Genomic DNA, 11,373 nt, shown 5'->3' on the forward strand with positions numbered 1-11,373 from the left:
TCGTTCCGAGGGCACCTTCCTTCCTCATGCCCCATCGCATGTAGGCAAGATGAGTGGCGACAAGAGTACTCAAACACAAACATTCTGCCATCTAAACACAAGCATTTTGACTATATGACGGTGCTACATTGCGTACACAGTTGCTAGATGTATTGGGACGAATAATTCGATCTGTTCATCTGCAAAGGCAGCGACAAAGGCTTGAATGCTTCGTCGAATCCATTAGACCGTCGCCTGATGCTGTCCTGACAGCTCTCCCTGCCACGAGCCCCGTGATGAGAAAGTGGAACATGCAGAGAAAGGGGCTAGTTCTTGCCATCTTATGCTTAAGGGCTATATATGATTAATGCTCGAATGATCCTTGACGGCAAGCAAACGATGCAGGTCGCATCCATCAGTCCTTTCCTTGTTCGGAATCAAGCAACCATTTAATGCTCATTGTAAATCATTCCGCCTTGAAGGCCGGTCAAACGGACGGAAAGTGCCCAAAGATAAAGATGAAGATGCAGATCTAGCTGTAACCATCAAACAGTGACCAAATGCTAATCTGCCGTCCCAGTAACTATGCCGTTATCGCCTAAACGCCGGCTACTCAACAAACTCTCTAAAATGACGACGAGGAGGTAAGCGAACACGATGAGCGTGAAAGACCAAGTATACACTATTGCTGCTGTTGCTGCTGCGGCGGTAAGGACGGCGTCGAATTTCCGTCAATCTTGGGTCTTTTGGGATCATTGGCATTGACTGCTGAAGCAGGCCCGCTGCTGCCAGAGACAGATGCATTCGTCACGTCACTTAAAGGCGGTCGTTTTCCATTAACATTGGGTGGTCCAAATCCGGCTCTGTTTGCAGCTGCGTTGCTTGCAGCGAGTTTTGGATCGAGATTTTGCCGAGTCAGTGGGCGGTATGATGAAGTCGTCTGACCCCGGTTCATCATTGGACTGCCAATACCACCAGGGGCGCCAATTTTTCGATGCATGTCCGTGGAAGGATTGATAAAGTCGCGCGTATTGCTTGAAGCTGGCGAGGCTCCCGCAAGCATTGGCTTCGATATCGGGACACTCTTGCTATGATCGACGCCCGCTGTCTTGCGGATCGAGGGACTTTCGGCGTGGGGATCGAATTGGGGAGCATTCACGGCAGTATGTGGGTTTTCCCGCAACAAATCTACTGCTCGAGCTGAAAAGAATGAGGCAGGCGGAACAGAGGGTGAACTGGCCGGGGGAGCTGTGTCCTGAGCTTTAGCGTCAAATTCTCGCTTGATAGGCATTTGCCCTGCAGCGCTTGGCAAGTTTGAATCTTGGCTAGTTCTTGGTTGATCTGGGGGCGCCATTCTGCTGTTTTGAAAGTTCTGCTGTTGTCCTTGCGGGACAGGTTGCCTTTGTCCGACATATTGGTTCTGCAGCGCAGGATTGTGTCTTTGATTGAGAGTGGGCGGAACGGAAGGTTGTCTGTTGTTGACTGTTTGGTTGAATGGCCTTTCTGGCCTTGAAGGTGTGACGACTGCCGGGTTTGGGCGGTGGAAATTCCCCTGAGGGCCTGTCTTTACAGGAGTCGGTGGTTGTGGTTTTGCTTGGGCTTCTGGTTCCAGTACTATCTCATCGGGGTTCCCAGAGGCCGTAACTCCAAAATCGGCCTCGTCAAAGAGATCACCTAAATTCATTAGCCATGAGTGAACAGAAGAAATAAACATGGTCTGTTTTGCTTACTTCCAAACTCCCCATCGCCATCAAACACAGCAGTATCATTTGTACTTGTAGTTTTCCCAGCATTCGGTAGCCGAGGAGGTAGGTCGTCATCCTCTGGGACGGGTTTTGGTAGAACAGGCTCCTTCTTTATCGGTGCGTAGTCAGGATGCCGGTGAAGTTCGTCAACATCCCATCTGGCCTATAGCTTGGTCAGAACAAGACACTGTTCGAGTATCAAGCCGAGGTTTGCAACATACGGGCGTGGCTTTCACTTTGGTAACTTTCGCAACATAATCCTTGTCGTATATGCAATTACCCAGAACGTTGCCGAAATTCCTCAACGCACGTTTAAGTGCATCAGTAGTTCCTTCTTTCTTGGCCTTTTCAAAAGCAGCAGCCTTTCCTTTGCAATTCTCAATATGACCGTAACCGATATCCTGAGTTGATCCAGACCAGTTAGTAAGAACGACTGTGTGGAAGCAACCATGAAAACATACTTCATGGTAAGTACCATCCTTCAGTGTTACCCTCACAATGACCGATAACCCCAAGCTGATTTTCCCAGTATTTTGACTTTCCTCAACCTGTCACGGAGCATCCATTAGCAATTTCTCCCCATCGCCGCCCGGACGCATTCTGATCCGTTTCATCGAACATACAAAATCAATCTGAATATTCTGTATCGAACTCGACCAGCCGTTGAAGCCAAACACCTCGTTGGCAAGATTGATGCATTTATCCGCGGATAGATAGTGCACCTTCTGTCCCGCGGCGCCAGGCCTCGAGGAGATGTATTCAGGGCCCAATTTCTTATCCAGACGTGCTTGAAGCGTAGCAATTTCCTGCGCCGTATACTCGCTGATACGCCGAGGCGGCTCTTCAAATGGGTTGCCGGACATATTTCCTGTCGAATTAGGCATCATGACGCATACTGGACCACTGCGGTGTTGGTCGCCGACACTGGGGTAAGTCGCGATTAGCTTTGGTCACGGGCATAACAATACGATTAAGGATCGCATATTAGCTTACGCGGGCATAATTCAGTGATATGAATAAGCTGCAAATATCAGGTCATTGAAGCCCGCACGTATTTATGCTTTGTCGAGCAGAATGATGAGGCAATGAGGCTGTGAGTATTTGATGATGAGGAGCACCGAGCTAATGAGACGCGTTGGGCTACACGGACATGTCGCGACATCACGTGATCAATACATGAATACATTTACTTGGACCAGCGCTGCATTCACTGATTAGTAGTTGCGTATCTGGAGGGCTATTGCTTCAATTTTTACGCAGTAGACTTGGTTGGATAGTAATTGTCTGCGTTAAATATCGTAATCAACCTGAAAAGTGGTTGCAGCCTGACTCAGGCGGCCAGCCTCACCGAGTCCAATACCAGAAATTACTGGACTATAAGACTGGCGCTGGGAATAAGTCCAAGGTCTTTTAGAGACTCACCGAAGAACTCGGCGTTGTACACTTTTCTAGGAAAGTTTTGCACGAAGCTTTGCACCTCAATGCCGTCCTCCTGTTGCAAGGCTGCGGCAACTTCGAACAAGGTAGTAGTGACGGGCATTGTTTTCATGACGTTCCCCTTGGGCGTCTGGAATCTCAGTCGAGTCTCAGTGTAAGCAGCTGCGGGCTTGGAAGCAACAGGTCCCGAGGTTGTAGGCGCTGGAGCAGCTTGTTGTGCAGGAGGTGCCATGCCGGCACGCTCCGCTTTCTCCCGCTCAGCTCTCAGTCTCCGCTCTTCTTTATCCGCTTCGATCCTGGCTTTAATGCGACGCTTGACTTCAAGTTCCTCCAGTTTCTCTTGCTTCTTCTTGGCCGCTTCCTTCATCATCTGTTTCCTCTGCAGCTCTTCCTTGATGTCTTGCGATTCTTTGGTGCTCTTCCGTCGAATTTCCTGTACCGAAACTTATCAGTAGGTGATGTTGAAGTGGGCTAACAGAATGCCCTCACCTCATTCCTTTTCTGATCTAGTTTATCCTGCTCAGCCTGTACCGCTCGCTTTGCGGCCAACTTCTGCCGGAGCTCCTCCAATCTGGCCTTCTTCTCCTCTTCTGTCAAGGGTGCGATCTCTTCCGTTGACTCTGAGAAGTCCACATGCCCGGACTTAGATGCGTGGAATTCTGCCTGTGCCTGGCTGCGGAACTTTTTGCCACATTCGTTACAAGCCAGACTGCGGGGTTCTTCACCGGGTTGCAACGCGGGCCCCTCCTCATTCTCCCCTTCTTTCGACCCAGCAGCCTTTATTTCCTCCAACGACTTGTCTTGGTTTTCCTCAAGCCACTCTAAAGCTCCTTGGACTGAAATTGATCGAAGGGAAGATCAGTACTTCATACGAGGTGACGAGTGAGGGGTGCCCTTACGACCACCGGTTCTTGCCACCGCCAGCTCCGCTCTCTCTTTATCGAAGCCCATTTCAATGAGCTGATCCAAGTCTGAAGTAGCCATCTCTTACTCCCAACTGATAATTCTGAAGAAGGTTATGCCCTGACGTGGGGGAACTGTCGAGAGTTTTGGAGCGGAAGTAGAGGCCGAGCCGTAGAGACCCTAAAGCTTCTCCGATATGCGAGAAGAGAACGTTAAGGTTAGATATGTTGGTTTCTGCAGCTGTCCAGGGGCTGGAGTAGGAATGGAAAAGCTGCAGTTGGCTGAAAAGGAGATTGTACACAGCAGTAGGTAGATAGATGCCAGTTTACAAGTGACGTATAGCCTTTGAGCCAAGGCGGCGGAGCGAGAGGTGCGGGATGGTCCACTTTTACTAATTAACGGCGGAGTCTAGGTACCAGAAATCTTACATCTTATTATTGTTCTAGCAAGCATAACCGTCATTACAAAGAACTAATTGTTACCATTAGGGCTGAGATCATAAGAGAAATGAAGGTTATGTTGTTTTCACTGAGAGCGCATATAATATAACTCAGGAGGAAAGAGTCTTACAAAACCTAGAAGATCGTCCACTACGGAGTACAAAGTGGTATATAAGTGATAAAGTTGGGCAAAAAGAAGCATGTAAGCAGAGATGGTTACTAATTAGACAACAGTAACAGGGATAGCCAGCTGTCGGCCCCATTCAGAGTATGAAGGTTGGTCTTTATCAGAAGGCTCTCTCTTACTTCGCCGATCATTCCACACGGATTTCTGGTAGAGTACTTCGGGCCATTGGTCCCGTGATAGCTGGAAGGAAGATATCTAGTTATTTCCGATGACACTGTTGTCTCTTAATAGAGATTGAACAAGACTGATAATGTAGTGAAATCTGACTTGCAATGTCACATCAATACCCCCGACGCTATAAGAGTACAAGGAGTCAGGATTTCTCTCTGCTCTGAAAAGGATTAATTCTCCGGTGGAAAGGATGTCACATCCATACATGTGTCATGTCCTCATTCCTGATAAACAAATCGGCTTCTTTTGGTTCATGATCGGAATGTTTCGAGGATCTCAGCCTGTGGATCCCCAAGGCCGTGAACCGAACCAGAACATACAGATCTAGAGCATCGACGTATGTATCCGTTCAGTGAGCCCAACCGCGAAGATACTGTCAGAAGACTTAGTTAGTGTAAGAGGCCGGCACTCTAAATTCGCCCAGGTCTTACCTCTGAACAGTTGAAAGTATGGCGTCGATCGTAAAAGCACCTGTGATGACATCACCTGACTTGGGCTAAACTTTGCTGACTAATTAGTAGACAGGCACCAATGAGAGCGCAGAGCAGGACTTGCGATATGGAAACGATCCATTATTATTGCAATCAGCTACGTACCTTACTCCGTGATCACCTAACTAGGTACTCCCTTGGCCGAAACAACCGCTTCACGATCTCCCCTACCTTATCCAACCTCCACATTACTGACTAGCTTAATCCACCCACTTCCTTTTTTTTATGATTTGAGTGTCTCTCCATATCTCATCTGCCTCGTTCGCACATCTATTCGCCTTTATTCCGTTACAGCAATGTCCATTCTTCTGGAACCACCTGAGTTGGGGTTCAAACGTGGGTCTTTCCAACCCAGGATTTGTGGGGGACTGGAACATATACGCTGACTGAGAAACCAGGCCCTTTCGATCGCGAAGTCTGTGAGATTCTACACTTGAGCAATACTAATTCAGAGCCCGTGGTCTTCAAGGTATTTAGCAAATGCGCCTCCAGGAAGAGTAGCCTACCATGATCGCACACTAACAAGCCTGTGTGCGTTAGGTCAAAACAACCGCTCCGAAGCAGTCTGTACCTCCTCTAGAATACTAGCTTTGCATATCAGCCTCGAGTATTGACTGACAGTCAACCAGCTACTGCGTTCGGCCCAATTCAGGACGGATAGAACCTGGCAAGAATGTGGATGTCCATGGTTGGTTCATATCTTGAATCTAGTGCTTAGCCCTTGACGGGAGTGCTGATCAGTCGAACAGTGTTACTTCAGGCGATGAAGGAAGAGCCTGCGCCTGATGCCAAATGCAAAGACAAGTTCCTGGTCCAGACCGTCGCCGTGACTGGTGACATGGAGTTCTCCAATGTTTCTTCTATTGTTCGTCTGTCCCTTGCTGCAAGTTGCCTGCCATACTTTCTAATAGCTATTTAGTTCGAGAAAGCTTCAAAATCCTCCATCCAGGAGCGCAAGATCCGTGTGAACTGGCTGCCTGCAGAATCCTCAAATGGCGAGCAGGGGAAGGAGACAAATGGAATTGTGCGCCCCCTTGTCGCATATCAATTATCAACTCCTAGATCACTCATGACTAACTACCAATTCTAGAGTGCACCCGAAGAAGAACCCCCTTCCTATACGTCACCTGGCGCGAACTATCAAACTCCTGCAGTTGGGGCTTCCACCAAAATTTCCAATGACACGTCACCTATCCCACCGCCAGATTTCAGCGAGAAGCCCAAGCGGGATGCCTTCGCCCAACAATCGAATGAGATTTCAGCCACATCTGTCAAATCAAACACATCGGGTATCCCAGCTTCAGCTGATGAGCTGAAGACTCAACTTTCGGAGGCTAATGCTCAGATTCAAAAACTCAAAGAGAGACTTGCGGACCAGGGATTGAGACAGAGAAAGATTGGGGGCGAGAACGAGAAATCAGCGCCTGCGATGCAACAACAGCAGGTCCAACCCGTCGCCGCAGGTGTGCCATTGCAGGTCGTGGCCGGGCTTTGCTTGCTAAGTTTCTTGATCGCGTACTTCTTTTTCTAGACCAATTTTCGCCTTTCCCAGCCTCTTTCTGTCCGGACTTTTCTTTTCTATGTTTCTATTACTTACAGACCCGCTGTATTCTGTTGTGAAGAGCCCTGTCTCTCTAATTTTCTTCCAAGGCGTCAGCTTGCACTTGTATGCCTTCCATCCTTTACAGCTTGCCTTTTCCCATATCTTGTCTCCCCATTCCTTTTGAAAGTATGATTTCCTAGTTACCCTTATGATACGAATCCAGCAGATGCAGCGATTTCTGTCCGTATCTCGCGGAAGAGCACGGGGACCTTTCCATCAAATACCACGCGCAACTTTCGCTTGTGTCGTACGAATTTCCTTTAAAGCTCTTCTGGCTTTGCCGCATGACTACCTTTCATTCTTCGTCTCGGTCTTTCTGCTACTGACACCCAGTTACCAACTCTTTGCAAGCCATTGTATTTTCTTAGACGATTCTCGACACGCTCATAGCCAGGCTGTATCGGGTACATTATGATGAGGTTACTGAAATGTCAATGAATGTATCTTCAAAGGCTCCTCCATTGCAGATGCCTTGTGAGTTTTTCAGTATTTATTATTATCCCTTATCATCTATGTAAGACAGTAGTCGTTCTGAATGTGAAGTAACTGGGTCCTAATTAGATGTACACTTTGTTTCGGAAGTTGTTGCCAAATCAAGTGGCTCCAGTCCACCCTTTCACGTCCACATAACTCGGAAAGAGTTCTTGTCGAGAGTACGCTTGGGTGATACAGGTACTTCAGAAATCAATTCTGAATCTCACTTTCCTTCCAACCATCTCCCCCTTCGTCGGTTCCGGCCGAAGCAGCAGATATCCCCTCCCCCGCTCGGCCATTTCCGCCTCCACCAACGAGACGACCGCCCTGTGCTCTCTTGACACGGCACCACATGCCCACATTCTTATCCAGGATGAACATCCAGATGACCCAGACCCAGCTGCGGTGGCAGGGGAGCGGCTCGTAGAACTCTTTCGCGATGCGGTGAAGCTCATGAAGCCTCGTCCACGGGATGGCCGGGAAATCGTGGTGCTCGTTGTGCAAGCCGACGTTGTATGTCAGGATGTTGAGGGGCCCATAGTAGGAGTATGTCTCTGGTGGCGGAAGGGAGTCTAGAGGGTGCGGCTGCTGCTTTTGCTTGCTGGCTCCGCCGTTCGCCCGCATTTTCTTCTGCTCTTCAATGCTTTCTGTACCGCCGCCCTCCACCCGGGAGAAGAAGTAGTGCTCGGCAATAAAATGGCCGGCACAGGGGTGGAGAGAGCCGGCGAGGAAGGAGCTGAGGAGCAGGTAGAGTACTGGCTGGAGGGAGCCGCCGCAGAACTTGGTGAGGGCATAGTCGAAGGAGAGTTGAGTGATGAGGTTAAGCAGGTGAATGTAGGTGAATGGAGGACTGTAGATGAACATGGGGCGGACGGCGTAGAAGAATATCTGGAAGGTGCAGAAGAATGCCTTGCCTAGGAGGGAGTCTAGAAAGAAAGCTTCAACGGCGGTGGGGAGGTCGGTGTCGAGACCTGCGACGCCGAGGGATTTATGATGTGTGAGATGGTATGGCTGTAGAGAAAGACAGACAAAAGGTCAGCAGGTCCACGTTTCTTTTACACCATTGCTCCGCGTATCAGTGACATGGTTTGGGGTTTCAAAAAACCACATACCCGGAAGGCGGCACTGTATGGCAGCCCAATTGGAAGATTGGCGAAGATGGCCAACAACCGGTTGGCCATCGCCGAACGAAAGGCCAAATTATGCGAGATCTCATGGATCGCAAGGAATAGATTCTGGTTTGCAGTTGCTCCAATTATATACGCCGTTGCCCAGAATGGCCATGAAAAGAATGATGTGTCGCGAAGGAGATATGCGCAGCAAATCTGAAGGGTAACAACGCCCAGAACGACATATTTGGTGAGAGGCTCAGGCCCGCAGAGCTTGGTTACCTAGAAATATTGACAAACAGTTAGCAGGTGGTAGTGTTGTTTATCAAAGAGGACAGCTACCTCTGGATGAGCCTTGATGATCGCCTGCCGCCTCGACCGATGAGGCTCTTCAGTATAGGTCCAGAAGAATTGATCTTCGACCGCCGACTGCTCCTGAGGTTGAATTCTCGCCGATGGTTGAGTATCCGGTGAGGACTTATCGCCCTGGTTCTTTGCGGCGGACATGCGGAGGTGAGGCGCAGAGGCAGTTGCAACGACAGAGGGCATGGTGGTGTAAGGGAATTGCAAGACTCGTGACAACTTAGTCCATGGATGCAACAGGTAAAAAGAGTGAACTGGAAAACGAAAGAAGACGATATGGGTCAATTGACGTTGAGCCTTGACGATCAGACAACAATAATAATTGGAGATTATCGGTCTCGGAGCTGATAGTTTCCACGTGGGGCTACACCGGCACATGATATGATTAAGGGACAAGTCGCTAATTTTATAACCTCTAGGACAGAGCAGCCATGGCCCTGGATATGTAGATGAAGGGTAACTGATTCATTCTTTGATTCTATATATGCTGAATTTCAGCCTGCGTCGTATCATTCTGCTTTCTTCGAAGCATTAAGCTCTTAGGCTCATCATAATATCCACATCAAGCATGCAAGAACGTTATGGACATTTTTTTAGTAATCGTCTCCCCGGCTTATGACTTCCTTTACGGTTGGTCTGAGAAGGATGGTCTGTAGTTAAGGTCAGTTTCTATTCCCGAGCATCAGGGTGTAAGTCTTTCCCATACATGTTCGAACTGGGCGGTGTATGAGCCCTTGACATCACAGAGAGGAGGATAATCCTGTACGATACCCGACGAAACAAGGTTATTTAACTGGAAAGGTATGTCAGTACTGTAGAAGAGAGGAGATTGCACCGGAAACGGCAGAGTATTGACGTACTCCAAGGAGATATTTCTCTTGGCCTAGTCGGTCAAGATACCGACGGCAGAAGGGCAGTGTGCCGAAATTCTTGTTGATGACATTGAGCAAGTTCTTCGCGGAAGAGAGTCTGAGAGGGACTGAAGGCGCATCGGGGATCAGGGCATAGTGGGATGTTTCCATCTGCAGAAAAATATGGGGGTAAGCATATTCCGAACGCAAGCAACGGTGTCTTCTTGAGAGCACTTACGTCTTCTCTCACGTAGCCCTTTCCAGTACTACCGAAGGTCTCGATGGCGAAGGTTTCACCCTCCTCCATCTTGGTTTGGTCACTGCCCTTCACAATGGGCACACTCTTGCCGCCATGGATAATGTGCTGATCGATATTGTGACCGTTCAGGTTCCGGATGCACTTCACAGGGTACATCGTGCCGTTGAGCTCGACTTCATAACTCTCCATGGCCTCCTGGATGGCTGCACCAATGTCGCTCATACGCACATCGATACCGGCTTCCTGCAGTGAATCGTCAGTAAGAAATCCTCGATAGCTTGAAGCCTGCGGTTTGACGAACCCGAATACCGGTGTTGGTAGCATCCTTGACGGCTTCCAGCAAAGGGTCGTAGACAGGATCAAAAGTCATAGTAAAGGCACTGTCAACAATGCGGCCGTTGATATGAGCACCAAAGTCGACCTTCATCACATCTCCTTGCTGCAACACCATCTTATTGCCGGCATTGGGAGTGTAATGAGCCGCACAATGATTAATGCTCAGACCGCAAGGGAAACCCATACCACCCTTGAGATTATCACCTTCCTCAAGTCCCTGGTGACCAGTCAGAGCACGCACTGCATCCTCAATACCCTCGGCAATTTCTGTCAAGGTCTGGCCGGGCTTGATGGTCCTTTGCGCATACTGGCGGACCTGACGGTGCACCTCGGCAGCTTGGCGGTACTCCTGCAAGAAGTCGTTGTTCATGCGATCCAGATAACGCTTCTCCTCGTTGGTTGTGCGGTAGGAATTCTCGTTCTTGTATTCGACGATTTCGCCCTCGGGGTATTGGTTGTTGGGGAAAAGATTCGATACTGGGACACGCGGGGGGGAACTCTGAACCTTGGCGCCTCCCTTCTTCTTCTTCTTGGACTTGCGCTTCTTCTTTTTCGCAGCTGCAATCCGGGGATTGTAAGTAAAAATTCCCAAGGCCTGACTGATAGGCATGTCAAATATGAACCCAGACGTGTAGGTACGCACCTCCTCCTGCACCGGCCTCCGGAGCAGCATTTCCGTCTTCCTTCTCGTCGTCCGAGTCATCTTCTGCCTCACCAGCTTCTGTCTGACCGACGGCAGTGGAATTAGCTTTGGCGTCACCATTCTGGCCGTTCACTATAGCGAAGAATCATGTTTCATTAGTATAAGCCGACTTGACAGAGTTGTAGACAGTGCATCGGATTTGAGGCGGGATTACTCACGGTGGAGGTCCTGCAGCTTCTCGGTAACCTGAGCCGCCATAACGAAACCTGTTATAGAATGAGGGAAAGACCGTCGGCTGGAAACAAAAACTGTGTAGCTGATGGGGGGAATTAAAGATGAGGAAGAAGAGGCGAAATACTTTGATGGGGAAAGTTCTGTGCCA

General features: G+C 49.2%; 5 protein-coding genes across 5 annotated transcripts; 1 reads left to right on the forward strand and 4 right to left on the reverse strand.

The window, feature by feature from the left end:
* Positions 1-661: 661 nt before the first annotated feature.
* Positions 662-2,608, reverse strand: NFIA_109270 (RAD52 DNA repair protein RADC; the record flags this gene model as incomplete). The annotated part of the gene is made up of 5 exons (XM_001267329.1): positions 662-1,653; positions 1,710-1,887; positions 1,946-2,125; positions 2,186-2,272; positions 2,348-2,608. The coding sequence occupies 5 exons, from the start codon at positions 2,606-2,608 to the stop codon at positions 662-664; spliced, it is 1,698 nt and encodes a 565-aa protein (XP_001267330.1).
* A 482-nt stretch (positions 2,609-3,090) lies between these two features.
* On the reverse strand, positions 3,091-4,145 carry NFIA_109280 (UBA and UBX domain-containing protein; the record flags this gene model as incomplete). The annotated part of the gene is made up of 3 exons (XM_001267330.1): positions 3,091-3,594; positions 3,651-3,997; positions 4,061-4,145. 3 exons carry the CDS (start codon positions 4,143-4,145, stop codon positions 3,091-3,093), a joined length of 936 nt encoding a protein of 311 aa, XP_001267331.1.
* Positions 4,146-6,026: 1,881 nt separating this feature from the next.
* On the forward strand, positions 6,027-6,884 carry NFIA_109290 (putative integral ER membrane protein Scs2; the record flags this gene model as incomplete). The annotated part of the gene is made up of 4 exons (XM_001267331.1): positions 6,027-6,041; positions 6,114-6,218; positions 6,273-6,377; positions 6,444-6,884. 4 exons carry the CDS (start codon positions 6,027-6,029, stop codon positions 6,882-6,884), a joined length of 666 nt encoding a protein of 221 aa, XP_001267332.1.
* A 756-nt stretch (positions 6,885-7,640) lies between these two features.
* NFIA_109300 (sphingolipid delta(4)-desaturase family protein) lies at positions 7,641-9,088 on the reverse strand (the record flags this gene model as incomplete). The annotated part of the gene is made up of 3 exons (XM_001267332.1): positions 7,641-8,441; positions 8,543-8,821; positions 8,882-9,088. 3 exons carry the CDS (start codon positions 9,086-9,088, stop codon positions 7,641-7,643), a joined length of 1,287 nt encoding a protein of 428 aa, XP_001267333.1.
* Positions 9,089-9,495: 407 nt separating this feature from the next.
* Positions 9,496-11,249, reverse strand: NFIA_109310 (methionine aminopeptidase 2; the record flags this gene model as incomplete). Its single annotated transcript, XM_001267333.1, has 7 exons — positions 9,496-9,552; positions 9,609-9,695; positions 9,763-9,924; positions 9,992-10,255; positions 10,314-10,906; positions 10,992-11,123; positions 11,210-11,249. The coding sequence occupies 7 exons, from the start codon at positions 11,247-11,249 to the stop codon at positions 9,496-9,498; spliced, it is 1,335 nt and encodes a 444-aa protein (XP_001267334.1).
* Between the last annotated feature and the right edge of the window lie 124 nt (positions 11,250-11,373).

Source organism: Aspergillus fischeri, genomic scaffold (assembly GCF_000149645.3).
Source record: "Aspergillus fischeri NRRL 181 1099437636245 genomic scaffold, whole genome shotgun sequence".
In the NCBI taxonomy this organism is placed as follows: domain Eukaryota; kingdom Fungi; phylum Ascomycota; class Eurotiomycetes; order Eurotiales; family Aspergillaceae; genus Aspergillus; species Aspergillus fischeri.